General features: G+C 35.0%; 1 protein-coding gene across 1 annotated transcript; it reads left to right on the top strand.

Annotated features, from left to right (window-relative positions):
• Window positions 1–6,641: 6,641 nt before the first annotated feature.
• Window positions 6,642–15,252, top strand: ABHD17B (abhydrolase domain containing 17B). The gene is made up of 3 exons (XM_015812482.1): window positions 6,642–7,108; window positions 9,938–10,117; window positions 11,670–15,252. The coding sequence occupies exons 1-3, from the start codon at window positions 6,642–6,644 to the stop codon at window positions 11,887–11,889; spliced, it is 867 nt and encodes a 288-aa protein (XP_015667968.1). The 3' UTR covers window positions 11,890–15,252.
• Window positions 15,253–15,582: the final 330 nt, after the last annotated feature.

The following is a 15,582-nucleotide window of genomic DNA, read 5'->3' as shown; positions in this document are numbered from 1 at the left end:
CCCCGATTATCTGTCCCGCATGGAGTGGATAGCGCCCTCCTCCGTACGTGCCCGCAATTGCCCTCCATCTCTCCCAACCCCACTGTGCTTTCCTCCCCCCCGTCCCCTCTTCTCTCCTCTGCAATACACCGGCCTTCCACCTCGGCGCCAGGACGCGGGTCCTTCATTTCGCCTTCGTCTGCCCGCGAAATCCCGGGGTACCGTGGAAAGAGCTTCGTCTCGTCTCCCGGTGTGAGCAGCGACCCGGCCTAGAGAGCCGGGGGGGGGGGGTTGAGCCCCAGGGGAAAGGGGGGGGGAGGAAGATGCTCGTCTGGCCGTTCAGCGGGCCGAGAAAGCGAGGCGAGCGCCGGGGTGATGAACGTGTGTGTTCTGCAGAGGGGGAAACTCTCTCGGGTCTTGGTGGAGAGAATGACTTGCGCCAGGGGTAGGCAACCTTGGCTCTTTTATGACTCGTGGACTTCAACTCCCAGAATTCCTGAGCCAGCTCTGCTGGCTCAGGAATTCTGGGAGTTGAAGTCCACGAGTCATAAAAGAGCCAAGGTTGCCTACCCCTGAGTCCTACGCTGTGCTCGTCCTTCTTTTGTATGCGAGGCAGCCTTTGGGAGGGAGAGAGAGAGAGAGAGGGAGGATGAAAGGCACACTGTTCTAGGGGATAGAAAAGCGCCAAGTAGTGCTGGCCGGGTTTCTGAACAAAGCTTTTTCTTCCCGCCAGCCTCGCCCCACTCCTGCGACCCCGTTTGGATTTTCGCAAGATCTAAAGAGAAGTCTTTGGATGAGAATTTCTTGGAAGGACTATACTGTACTGTGGTCTTTCAAAGACTTTTCTTGGAGGCTTCTATTGCTGGCTTAAAACTAGGATAAACAAGTGGGTTTCTCATTCTTATTGGGATCCTAAAAATGTCCTAACCCTTTAGCCTTTTGAAGGGTGTAAAGTGTGACCAATTTGGAATGACTAACATACCTACAAGATGGGGTTTCTGTTGTTAGGATGGGGTTAGGGTTGCCAGGTGTCCACTATTTGAGTGGACAGTCCACTTTTTTCACATTATATTCACTATTTTTTTCCCCACAAAATAGTGAACATAATAGTAGTAAAAAAATAGTAGTAAATAGTAGTAAAAAAAGTAGACTGTACAGCTTTAGATTACGTAGTAAATTTAGATTTAGTAGTAAAAAAATTAGACTGTACAGCTTTAGATTACGTACCATTTTGTCATAAAGCTTTTGAATAAAAAAAATGTCCACTATTTTTTTTTTTCCACAAAATAGTGGACATTTTTTTTTATTCAAAAGCTTTATGATGAAATGGTACGGAATCTAAAGCTGTACAGTCTACTTTTTTTTACTACTTAACTCCCCCCCTGCTTGTCTGCTATTTTTTGGAAGCAGACCTGGCAATCCTAGATGGGGTAGATAGTGTTTCTGTTTGTAACAGTGCTGTCGTGTGTTTCTTTTGTGTGTGCTAAAATTTAAATGAGTTTAGTTGAAGCTCTTTTTAAAAGAGTTATTTTACTGTTTAAATTCTTTTGGGGGAGGGTCTATTGTTTTAAAATTTATTTCAAGAAATCAAGCATTTTATGTAGCTTCACATTTTGTCAGGGTAAGAGTAATATAGTTTAGTTTCTTATTTCTTCTGATAGTTTATCCCATGTGTTCTTTGATAACATATACTCATCCAGTCATGCATCCTATTCTTGCTCAGATAAATTTGTATGTTACCAACTCCAAACTTGGAACAAATTCATATTTTACTTCCAGGTTTGAATGCATATTCAAAATGCATGGCAATCTGTATGCCATGACCCTAACATTCCATTTTGATGACTTGTTCATTGCATTGTAAGGAAGAATGGCTAAAAGGAAATAGCACAAAATATTTAAGTTAGTTATGCTAGCAACTAGCTTTATTATTTATTAAAGGACTTTCAACATGCCCAGGTTTCTGGTACATTATTTGTTTGTAGAAAGATATTTGTGGGGAAAAATATATCAAGATATTTCTCTTCCACAAAATACCATGCTAAAATATTTCTTTTCCACAAATAAGATTTTCAAAAAAATATGGTCCTGACTAAACATAGTTTCATGAGAGTTCCCTGAAGCTTAACTAAGAAGAGCATGTACAATTCAAAATGTTATTATCTATAACAGATCTGGGCATTTTACGGCCTTGGACCAATCTTTTGGCTGTCCCTATCTGGCCCATGTGAGGTTAATTGGAAATTAGAAATCAAATGTAAATAAGTTTATGCCATGCATGCAATACAACTGCATTACTTTTATTTTGAAGGAGATTACTGCTTTTTTAAAAATTTATGTATGCGCGTGTATGTGTGCCTATGCACCTTCACAGTCCTATTGGTTCAGCCCTCCACAACAGTTCCAGCTTCTTATGTGGCCCCTTGGGAAAATTACCTACCCTGATCTACACAATGTTATCTGAGTCTGGCTATCTATGGAATTGCTTTTCTCCAAATGCCCTTCCCCATCCAATAAGATCTGACCATGTAGGTATGGTTCAGATCCTTTCAGTAAAACAATGACATCTTATGGGATCCAATAGTGTACCTTCTCTGTTGTTGCTCCTCCTAAATATTTGGCACAAATCTGGCTCTAAAAGGTGTAAAAAAGTGACTTTGACCAGACTATGGAATGAAGTGTTTGTGATCATGCTATAAGGTGATTGAAACTTTTTTATGTATTTCCCAATAGTGTTTTTTTTAAAATACGTTTTGCATTCTGGTTGTTTTTATTGAGTTTTTAATGTAAGCCACTTTGAGTCTTTCCAGTTTGGCAGACATATAAGTGTAATAAATGTTTAGTTTGCAAAAGCTTTCATTAAATGTGAAATGCTCATTATATAGTTTAATTAAATGTATGTTTCACACACTAAATAGAATAGTATATTTCTGAATTTGAATGATACTACCAGGAGAGAAGAGCCAGTTGCACTCTTATTGGCATTAGTTCTTCCTTGATTTTCAAAATTAATAAATGGAAAAAGGCACCCTATTTCTTCCTATATAGGAAGATAGGAGGGCAGAAATAACCATACGTAAAATAGTATGACTAGTTAGATATTGTAGAATAATCTAACGAGTTGATTGGCTACTAGGCAGAGTTATTTTCAAGTGGGACTGTGAAAAAGTGATAAGCCACAAAACTGCAATTCAGCATCCTTCACTATTGCAATGGACATTGCAGTGAGGAATAGTGGAGCTGCTGCACTTGAAGATAAAGATATATGCTGCTTTTGTTTCAGAATATTATTAAAATGGAATTGTGTGGCTATACAGTATCCTCGTTCTTTGCAAATAAAATAAAGGTATTTCCTGTTTCTTGTGAAAGACTGGTGAAATATCAGTGTTAAAATTAGAAATACATTTAGTCCTCATTCAAAGTTACAATAGCACTAAAAAAGTGACTTGTGACTGGATTTACAATCATTGTAATATCACCCTAGTCACCTGGTCAAAATTTGGGTGCTTGGCAACTGGCATGTATTTATGACAGTTGCACTGTCTGGGGTAATGTGATCACCATTTGTAACCTTTCTAGCTGGCTTCCAACAAGCCAGATTCACTAATGAGCACATGATCACTTAACAACTTCAGTGATTCACTTAATTGTGGCAAAAAGGTTGTAAAATGGAGCAAAAACTCACTTAACAAATGCCTTGCTTAGCAATGGAAATTTTGGGCTCAATTGTGGTCATAAGTTGAGGACTACCTGCACTTTTTGTTTTGTGCTACTTTTATATTGATAGCCTCTATGATGACTTGGCTTTTTCACTCGTAGGCTGAAGCCATATATGACGCAGGGAAAAGGTTGGGGTTGTCAGCGTGTGATATGTCACAGTAGGGTCAGGGCTTTTGTGTATACTCATTTCTCATTCTCTCTGATTCATACCATGGATCTGTTTAGAAGCTTAGGAATAAAATTTAAGCAAACTTTTTGTAATTTAAGCAAACTTTTTGTAATTTCAAAGCAACAACTGGTCTTTAACTACTATCAGAGAATGTTATTTCAATATCTGTTGGTTTGAAGACTGAAAAAACTAGAATGAGTTCTCATCTTTTTTGAATGCACCTAAAAAAGCCATAAAAGGTCCATCTGCTTTCTTCTTGTGCACACATTGGCGTTAACCCTGTTGAACTAAAAAGAATGTGATTTTGAGTTGGGTTGATTTTGGGTTGCAAGATTGATCTATAATCCCTCCATTTGCTCAGGTTCTATCAAACATTCAAATGGAAGTCTTATAAATGGATGGGGTTGTGAGAAAAGATATATTTAATGAAATAGTCTTTTTTCACCTAATCTGTAGTACAGAAATGTCTCTGAATTTTATATTGTAAATATTAGGCTTCCATTTTTAAGCACGTACATTGCTGAGCTAACTGCATAGTGAGAATGTGCTACAGTACTGTACAGCTTCCTTTAATATTTCTTAGTCACACTTCTAAAGGAAGTAGTATTAGCATCATGGGTGCTGCTATCAAATTCCTTGTTATGCAGAGGTGTTACACCAGCTCATATTTAATACAGCATATTGCGCATGTGTTAAATTTGTAAGTAGCTCAATAAGAGAAAACAGATTTAATATCTAAGTTATTTAGCAATCTAATAGACAAAGAATTGCTAGAATACAACTGTACCAAGCAGCAACTTCCATGGGATTTATTGTTCAAAATAATTATGGAATATAACATACATTTAGAAAGTACAATTTTTACCAGTTTTCAGTAAAAAACATAATTTGAATTATTTTAACTAAAATTCATTTGTCTAAAACTAAATGAATTCCTTTTCCAAAAATGAAAGTTTCTGTTTCTATCTAAATTTCTGCTTAGTCCGTAAACTTGTTTTGGAGACTTGTGATATATTTTGTGTAATATTTACTATTGTGTGGTACCATTGCTAGTACGGTAATAAAATGTACTTAGACTTCTTGAGAAAGTGTTCATAGATTTATTGTGCATCTAATTTACTTTTTAAAGAAACCAGACACAAGAATTGCAGACTACTCAGCTATGTTCAGTTTTGTTTAATTCCTGAGGCTCTTGTTTTTTAAGGAGGGGGAATAAATGCACAGCATAATTTTTAAAAAAATGCTTAATCAAAAGCTTTATTATTAAGGAAGATCATAGCATTCTTGGTACAGTAATGTGTTCTGGTTAGAATAGTGTGTTCGATGCGGTGATGTTTTTAAGATACCAATGCTATTAATAAGATTTTTAAAATTTATTACAAGAACAACAAAAATACAACAGAAGTTACAAGTCCGTAGTTGAAACAGAATCAAACTAAAGCCAATTAAACGCCAAACAAAATCACTCTGGTCCCTAAAGTTATGTATGAAGCCAGACATTTTGAAAATAATAAGTAGTCAGTATTCAGATATAAAACAGACAAAAGTGTTTGGATTCAGCATAGCAACTCTGATAGATTCCTGTCTGTGACTGCTCCTTTTGCTGGTGTGTCTTGATTGCTGCATGGGTTTAAGAAAATTGGATATTAAAAAGTATGGTTCAAGCATGATAACGATGATTAAAGTTACAATTTAGTTTGTTTATATTAAAAAGTATAGTTCAAGCATGGTAACTATGATTAACACTGTGATTTAAAGTTACGATTTAGTTTGTTTAAAATGTTCACATGATGTACTAGTAAAAAGTAAACAAACAAATGCGGTGTGCTGTTGGAATTACATATAAAGCTTGACTTGATTTCGGCAAATTCTTTTTCACCTGGTATATCTCAGCAACTCTTGTATTATTTAGTCAAACAGCACTTCCTTAGGTTGAAGTAGTATCATTAGAATCCTTTTGTCAAGCACTGTTTTGAAACAATTCATTATTCCCTGTTTGAACTTCTTAAAGAATTAACAACATAAAGACTTTTAAAAAGTTAAATTAAAAATAAAATAAAATCTCATTGAGGCAAATGAAAACCATTTTTTTTCTCCTAAGTCAAAAGGCCTCTTCAAATCAGTATTTCAGCTTGTGTACTATTCTGTGCATAAGGCACCTTTTACCAGAATTGCTTTATTATTTGCTGTCTGACCATAGTTATATTTTATAAAAAAAATTCTAAGTTTTGCAATATATTGGCAGTTCCTGAAAAAAATACACTCAAAATTTCAGTTGATTATGAATGTCACACCTGCTGTATTAATCATTGCTTTGTCATACTTAAGTTGGTTACAACTTACAAGTGGTTTCTAAATAACTCAGTGTTGTGGTGTTGATCTATAACTGAGCTATTATAAGTAGAAAGCTGAATAACATTCCTAATGGTGTTATTAGATGTTCCACTTCAGGAAGAAAAGTTAATGAGTAATAATCTATTAAACCAGTTTTTTTTTTAGAACACTAATTCCTTCTTAATCAAAATTTTGATTTGAAGGCCCTATGCTGGCTGTTTTAGCAATAATTGTGTGGTATTGATATTATATGTAAAAGCTCAATGTTTTACTGAAAATAATATGTAATGAATTTGATCTACTCCTTTTTAATTTTTCTAAAATTCCTGGTACATTAGTATTTGATGATGATGATGATGATGATGATGATGATGATGATGATGATGATGGAATTCCTACTGGAAGGTAACATCCTTTCCCTCTTATTTCAGATTGGAGGATGAACAATCTTTCATTTAGTGAACTCTGCTGCCTATTCTGTTGTCCACCATGTCCGGGAAAAATAGCTTCCAAACTGGCATTTTTGCCCCCAGACCCCACCTATACACTCATGTGTGATGAAAGTGGGAGTCGTTGGACTCTACATCTTTCTGATCGAGCAGACTGGCAATACTCTTCTAGAGAAAAAGATGCTATTGAATGTTTCATGACTAGAACCAGCAAAGGTAACAGGATTGCCTGTATGTTTGTGCGTTGTTCCCCTAACGCCAAGTATACTTTACTTTTCTCGCATGGGAATGCTGTTGATTTAGGTCAGATGAGCAGCTTTTACATAGGACTTGGTTCACGGATTAATTGCAACATATTTTCATACGATTATTCTGGATATGGAGCAAGTTCTGGAAAACCAACAGAGAAGAACTTGTATGCTGACATCGATGCTGCTTGGGTAGCTCTTAGAACAAGGTAAATAGAGTTATATTATTTTACAAATGTAGTAGAATTTTTGTTTATTCTCATAGTGAATTTGACTGTGTGCATAACAGGCCTAGCAGAAGCCCTCCTGAAAAAGTTTATCTGAGTATCGGGAAAAGTCTGCAGAAAGCACCAATTGTGGCATGGGGACTGGGGAAAGGTAGAGTGAATGGGTGTGTGCCACAGTGACTGTAACTGTGCTCACATTTTTTTCCTTGCCAGTCCCCTATTCCAAAGCCTATGTTATTTAGATTCTTTCAATCCTCAGGAAGGCTTTATTAGAGACTTGTAAAAAATAAGACATGAGGAAATTGGACTCTACTTGCCCTCGTTTGCTCAGCCCTTTGAGAGATTTTACATTAAAAATCTGTTCATATTGTCTTTTTTTAATGCACTAAATAAGGTAAGGGATATGTTACTAATTTGTGATAAATAATGCTTTTGTTTACATTGTGGCAATGGAGTTCAGTTCAATAGAGTATAGATTAGTAAAATATTAATATTATTGATATATTTTTCATTGGTAAGGAAAATCAGGTGCTACACTGAATCAGTGCTTCAGATTAATTCATATCTTCAGAAAATAAATGATTGGAATCAAGCTAATTTAGTGTGGTAAGGATTCTACATTGAACACTTTTTTATATTAAAGCATCATGGTGTAAGTTCCCATCATTCTAAGCCACAGGTGTCAAACTCGCCACATCACGTGACGTGTCGCGATGTATTGCGACTTTTTTCGCATTGCCAGAGCTGGGGTGGGCATGGTCTCCGCATGTTGCAACCGGCCTGCGGGCCGGCAGTTTGAAACCCCTATTCTAAGCCATCATGTAGTTTATTTAGGTATAGCACTGTATTACAGAAATCCAAACATTTTGATTTGTAAACCATGCTCTATGGCTTGTTGTTATATATGAGCTATATCACTAGAGCAACAATTAATTTAAAATAATGGCATAGTATTAACCGAGCTATTGTGGCTCTTCTGTGGCTTGAACATTGAGAATGAAAGTTTTAGGCAGTCATTCTAATATGCATATTTGGAGACATATTTAAGGATTTTTTTTGACATGCATATTTTTTAAATAAAAATCTAAGACTTCTTATCTTTTTGCTCTGTTCATTCTTATGTTGATAAGATACATTCCAAATTTTTATTAATTCGTTTTCCTACATCCTTCCCAACAGCACCTGTGCCATCCTTTCCTCACTGATTATAGTACAAGCAGCAGCTGTTGCTGTTTTTAACTCAATGTGTGTACTACTTACCTGAATATTTCTGGTTAAACCACACATGCAGTTTCAGCAATATCATAGTGGATGGTTGCACTGTATTTTACATTCTTGTGGGTGGAGAGGAAGAATATCTGTGAACAAGCTGTTGTCATGCTTCTGTTTATCCAGAGCAGTTACTGTTTGCTCCAGTTGGTAGTGGATTATCTTTTCTTGCTGTTACTAGGCATGATGTTGTTGTTTTTACAAACTAATTTCTTAGCCTTTTTTAAAAAAAATGTAATCTAATTAAGACTGATGTTTCCAATACATTATTTCTGTCTTCAACATTCCTACATTTTTCAAAAATATTTTTGCACTGTAAGGTCACTCTTCATGTTTTAATTATTTGGAAATGCATATAGAAATAGGGACTTGTTTATTTGTCCTTAAAAACTTGCATATGTTGACTAAATAACCCCTTTGATTTTATTGACTGTGTATAGGATTGTATGTAAGTCTTAAGCCTAGTAATAATTAAGTAATTATTGGAACCTCTAGTTTGAAACAAGATAAACCGGATCCTTGCCTAAATACTTATAAATTAGTAGGTCAGTGTCTGTTGTGATTTTATGGTGGAGTAGGGATAAATAATAATTTAAATCTGAAGTTTGAACATACTTGTATACTTATTTGTTTTTAAACAGTAGATGTTAGTAACATAGCAAATCCATTTTAAATGGCTTTTTATTCAGGTGACATTGAAGTTGAGAATTGTATACTCTCTATGACTTTTTATAGTTTTGAGTAGTTCCTTGATCAGAATACTTCCTGATATTTCTTAATTAGAAATTGTGCAGTTACTAGTACACTTTTTGCACATGTTCTAAGATGGGGTGGGGTGAGGGTTACTGATGCTCTAAATCAGTGTGCCTGAATTGAACTGAAATTTCCAGGTGTGTAGACTTCACATCACAGAATTCCTTAAGCAGATGACAGCCGATGAGAATTCTGTTAGTTGCTCCACACACCTAGAAGTTGCCAACTTAGGAAAACACTGCTCTAAATATTGAAATACTGCTTGCCTCATTGCTTGTTTGGCTTCCTGGCTGGCATTCTAGTTGGCATAAAACGGAAGTTGTCATTCAGCAAAAAAGAAGCATCATACATTCCTCTCACCAGAAAGAATGAGGTGTGATTCTGTGTATGTAAAACGAGTTTAGAAAAATCTAATTGGATGAATAAGCTGTATGTGCTCTTAAATTTTCAGAAAGCAATATAGACATTGAACCGCCATCTGACAGATATTTATCAAATGTTGAATGTCATTTTTATAAGCTCTTTTTTATAATCTCTGTTTAAAAATATACTAATGACTATATTTTTTAGTCTTAAAAGTATAATATTCTTGGTACATTTCACTTAAAAGTATTTGCCTGAATATAATTGTACTTGTGAAACTTTTTACCCTTCATAAACGGGATAAAATGATTTATTTTTTACATTCTGTAAGATAGATAATTTTACTATTTTATGTTCACTTGTATATTTACTTTATTCATAGCATATTTCATCACTGAAATTACATAAAAAAAACCACTTTTTCAGATATGGAATTCGCCCTGAAAATGTGATTATATATGGCCAAAGCATAGGAACGGTGCCATCTGTGGATCTTGCTGCTCGTTATGAAAGTGCTGCTGTAATTCTTCATTCTCCACTGACCTCAGGAATGCGAGTAGCTTTTCCTGATATAAAGAAGACGTACTGCTTTGATGCATTCCCAAAGTAAGTTGCTGTGCATTTTTAAAAAATGTAATTGGAAATTAGTTGTCTCATCCATATGCTCTTGCTTGAATGTCAAAAGAAAAGTCATTAAATTAGAAACCTGTTTTGGGTAGCTGGATTTTGTTTTCACTTCAATCCTACTATAAATCAGACAGTTAAAATATATTAAATAAAATCTGTGGGTTGCAATAAGGCCTGCCCATCTGAATACAGGTAGTCCTTGACTTACAGCCATTTTGTTTAGTGATTGTTTGAATGACATAGATATAAGTGATTATGACTGGTCCTCACACTTACAAGCATCGCGGCATCCCCGTGGTCACGAGAACAAAATTCAGGTGCTTGACAATTGATACCATAAGTCCCTGAAAGTTAAGACCTACCCCGAAAATAAGCCCTAGCTTGGGTGGGTGGGTGGAGCTTACCTTTGCAGCTAGGCCTCCCATACATCGACACTTGCCTCGCCAGCCCAGTTCTTCTGCAGCCGAAGGAGCAGCCTCATTCTGCAGCTGAGAATGGAACTCGAGCCTGCATTTTGCAATCAGAGGCCTTTCTGGAAGGTCTCTGCAGCCGAGAACCGAGCTATGGATTCAATCCGCAGAATGGAACTCCAGCCTGCATTTCGCAATCAGAGGCCTTCCCGAAAATAAGACCTGGTGCCTCTTTTGGAGACAAAAAATAACAAGACTTATTTTCGGGCAAACACAGTAGGTATTTACAATGGTTGCAGCATTCCAGAGTCATGGGATCACCATTTGGGATCTTATCAGCTAGCTTCTGACAATCAGTTGGTGGGAGAAGCTGTATTCACTTAATGACCACATGATTCACTTAACATTTGCAGTCAGTTGCTTAACAACTGTGACAAAAAAAGATTATCAAGTTGGGTGTGACTCACTTAACAACGGCCTTGGCAGTTGTTAGCCATGGAAACTCTGATTCCATTTATGGTTGTATGTTGAGGACTACCTGTACTCAAGTTTTTACTTTTTGCAGAAAGAACTGGGCTACATGAAAGAAAGATAGGCCAGCAACTTTCTCCAGTGCTTCCATCCTCCTCTAGTTTTCAGCATCATTAATATATTGCTGCAAAATGTCTTCTTCTTCTTTGAAACGTGAAGGTGGTGTTGGGAGCCTAAGGGGAAGTTAGGAAAAAACCTCACTTTATACTGTTTATCAGTACCAGGAGAATTCTGCTATATATACCGCAGGATGTCAGTCTTGTATTTTTTCCCCAAAAGTTTAATTTCTACATGAATTTGTCCTGGTTTTGAATATCTCCACCAAATAAACTCTAATGCAGGGGTCTTCATACTTGGCCCATTTATGACTCATGGACTTCAGCTCCCAGAATTCCTTAGCCAGCGTGCCTGGCTGAGGAATTCTGGGAGTTCAAGTCCATGAGTCATAAAAGGACCGAGTTTGAAGACCCCTGCTCTAATGGCACACTGTCAATAAAGCATAGTAAATATTTGTTTTAACCATATGCACATGTAAGATATTGCGGAATTTTCTGTTATGTGTGTTATTTTTTTTTTCTGTGTTCATGTAGTATTGACAAGATATCTAAAATAACTTCTCCAGTGTTAATAATCCATGGGACTGAAGATGAAGTGATTGACTTTTCACATGGCCTAGCATTATTTGAACGTTGCCAAAGACCTGTGGAACCATTGTGGCTTGAAGGGGCAGGACATAATGATGTGGAACTTTACGTACAGTATCTTGAAAGATTAAAACAGTTTGTATCACAGGAACTGGTGAATTTGTAAACTGCTTTGTTTAGTTACTTGTTGAATTTCATTGCTGAACTCCAGATCTTAATAGCCACCACATAAAACCTGATGGTTTTGTTTTCAAATCAGGTCAGTTGCCTTCATAAATGTACAGGTAAAATGATTTGTAAACATAATTAATGAAGGTTTTAATGCCAGTATTAACTGGAATTGTAGATGATGGAACAAAACCTGTGTAGTTTATATATTTTGTGCAAGTTTTCTTCTATACTTAAATCAATTTGCAAGTCTTTTTAAGATGTACAAAAATCTTAGAAGGAAGTAAAATTTTAATTATGTAAACTCTGATGCTGTAAAAGTGTTGCCAAATGCTTTAGCATATCCCAAACAAGTTTATATACAATATTTTTAAAACATCTCAAAATGTACTGTGACATACTCTGTTGCACAGGTATAAGTGAAGCAGTTATAAAATACAAACATCCATTACATTTGAAGGAATAAAAAAAAGAATGAAGACAACCACTTGAATTTTACAGGCCTTATATAGGGAGCAAATCAAAATAAGTATTTTATTACCTTGTCTTCTCAGTGTTTTTTTTCCTCTTTTCCTGACTGATTAATGGCCAAAAATGCTGTTTTCAAAGCACTGCTCTACTAAACAAGGCCAATAGAAACTCAACAAAAGATGGAACCAATATCTCCATGATATCGGCAAGTAATCTAAGGAACTTTATATACAGCTATTTTAAAATAATCATGTAAAAATCTTCCCAAAAAATCTAAGGTTGATTTGATTTTTTTTTATATAGACAAACATGCAAAGTTACAGACTTAGTTGACACTTGATTTGATTTGAATGTTTTACAATATAGAATTGTTTCAATTATTATGAAAAGTTTACTAATGTACTCCTATATAGTAAAACAAATGTTGACAACTCATCATAAAATAAGCTGCCTTTCCCTAGAATACATTTTTGCTTGAATAAAATTAAAATATAGCCTGTCCTGTAAGCAAAATAATATTCAAATACACACTGTGTTTCTATTTTAAAGCCTTACTTAGTTAACCTGTTCTGCTTATTCTTGTGATTGTCTGAGAATATTGTATGATGTATTGTAAATGCTTAGATTCTGATGTGTTTAACTCTTAAGAAAAAAAATTACAATTCTGAAGTGTTTGTGCGAAACATAAACTGTTCCTGATTAGTTCTTTCTCTGTGATACAGTAAGAAAGCACAATTTCTGATGTGACATCTTGCTAAAATCTAGTAATCCCTAAAATCTAGATTGATTTCTTGTTGCCAGAAGTTTTCCTACTTATATCATCCACTTTTTTAGGGGATAGAAGACATTTGACAAATGTATGCTCCCATTTTGAGCAAGCCATTCTGGCTTCTAATTAAATTGCTTTTTTGATTTCATAAATGAAGGACTTAATATATTAAATATATAAGGCAAAGTATGAGTTGTCACAATAGCTAGCAAATGTTTGTCAGTTACAGTGTTAGATCTAGGAATGTAATGATTCAATCCATACTATTTAAAAATAATATTTCAATTAGTTTTAATATGTTTAATATGCTTAAACCAACCTCAACCTCTATGAACTATTTGTATCACATGGCAATTTGATCACACAGAGATTGAATTCAAGAAAATTAGCAACCAGTTCTTTGCTTGAGATGCATAGATTAAAGGAAATCTTTTATTAGTACATTTAAAAATACATACCTTCTCCAATTAGACTACTGCACTAGCGATTGGATTCAGTTTTAGTTATTAGTCCCATAGACTTAATGACTTCAGTGGGTGTATTTCAAAATCAATAAAATCTCAAATGCTTGGAGCTTGAACATTGATCCTAAAAATAGTTTTGATTTGAATGAAATACTGAGAAAATTAATTACATTTTGGTAGTCTAACTTCTTGACTTTCAGATTAAAAATACTACATCTTTTCTCTACAATCCTTAATAATTCAAATTAAAAGTTGCTCCAGGAAAGTTCAGTTTAATCTCAGTATTGTTTCATATATCCTTTCTTAGAACAGTGGAATAAATAGCGACATAAGTGACTATATACCAGCCAAAGATGTAGATTGTGATTGATGAATATATGGATTACTGTTGTGTGCTGGTGCAAGCAACTTGCTATTTTACAATAGGATGTTTGCAACTGTATGTATCAGTAGCAAGCTGATTTATATTACAATTATAATGCCCTACATTTCAGATTGTATTTATAAAGAATGTAGAATTTGCCACTCTATATGATTTGGTTGTTAGGCAATGAGTTCTCCCCTAGTTGCTATTACCAACAGTAATTTACAACTAGCTACTCTGTCTTAACAATCAGCTGCATACATATAGGAGAAGTATATGGGTAAAGTTGTGCATTTATTTACTAGCAGTAAAGAGGTAAGTACTGCCTCAAAATGTAGCAACTTAATATAAAAGATGTAAACACTATACTTCCGTTCATTCCATCCATATTGAATAAGCATGATATATTTTACCTTACCAAAACAAATTAGTGATGACTTTTAAGTAATCTGAATTATGTATTTTTGATGCACACTGGCTCTTATGGAGTGGGAGAAATATGATTCCTTCTAATAGGACACAAGCATACTGTTAAGAAATAAATTACTTCAATTTTACTTAGTAGTAAAATTGTACTCCTTAGTAGTAAAATTGTACTCCTAAAACATACTTTGTACAGTAATTTTTAGAAGATGAGGTAAAGGGTGGCAAATTGCCTTTTTTTCACCAAGAGATTTTAAGAATTTGGCAAGCATTTAAGCAAATACTGACAATTCCAGATTGAATTTGTTTCTGGTTCTTCATTATTACTGACAGTCATGGTAATTTCTGCAGAACCTTACATGAGATAAAAGCCATTAGTGAAAAAACAACTTGCCATCTTTATTATGGAATTGGTGGTTTAAAAAAAAACTTTGTACACTAATAAATATTCACTTTTGTGCTGCATACTATAAGGATCACTGATATACTGCCTAATTGGGTTGCTATAGTTTGCAAGTAAATGGATGTAATTGTCTGGTTTAATACTGCACACTACCTCAAACTGACCTTATTACTCTTTGGTAGTTGAGCCTCCACATTTGGAAATGTGGATACAAGGTAATTACAGATATATACATTATTCCAGAATATAAAACAATTTAAAGAAGTCTTGTAAATGGAAACTATTTAGATGAAGTTAAATCTTGAATGTTAATCTTTACTACGTTTGCTTGTGTTTGTCCTTTTGTTTAACATTGGATTAATTCAGAGTCAAGGCTAGCCCTAAGCTTTACTCTGGAGTTATTTCTGTTTTAAAAATCCTGCTAATCATTGTACATTCAGACAGCTCAAATAAAAACCTAGCTTTTGATTACAGTGTTTCAATTTTTTATAAATGGTAATGGAATCCTGTTTTCAGCAGTATTGTTTTATAATTTTCACCATCATGTAATTTTGGTCTTCTTTCAGAAGACACCTGGAACATATCAGTATGGTCTAAATTTATGAGATATTGCTTATGGAACTTCTGTTGTTTTTCGGGGCGAGGGCAGTGCAATTGAAATTGTTGAAGTGGGAATAATTAAATTTCTTGAATGCATGCTGGTGTTGGCTGGTTGGCTATTAGCAGTATAAAAAACTTTTAATCAGTTTTTCTTTGTAAATTGTAAAATTGAACCTAATTATGGGAACTACTATACT

This window comes from Protobothrops mucrosquamatus, unplaced genomic scaffold (genome assembly GCF_001527695.2).
Source record: "Protobothrops mucrosquamatus isolate PMUCROS unplaced genomic scaffold, P.Mucros_1.0 scaffold87, whole genome shotgun sequence".
NCBI lineage: Eukaryota > Metazoa > Chordata > Lepidosauria > Squamata > Viperidae > Protobothrops > Protobothrops mucrosquamatus.
The sequence above is the reverse complement of the archived record's forward strand: the minus strand, read 5'-3'. Positions and strand labels throughout refer to the sequence as shown.

Coding starts and splice junctions, on each gene's coding strand:
- ABHD17B (XM_015812482.1), top strand. CDS start 6,642: ATGAACAATCTTTCATTTAGTGAACTCTGCTGCCTATTCTGTTGTCCA. Junction 7,109..9,937: donor TGGGTAGCTCTTAGAACAAG/GTAAATAGAGTT, acceptor CCACTTTTTCAG/ATATGGAATTCGCCCTGAAA. Junction 10,118..11,669: donor TGCTTTGATGCATTCCCAAA/GTAAGTTGCTGT, acceptor GTGTTCATGTAG/TATTGACAAGATATCTAAAA.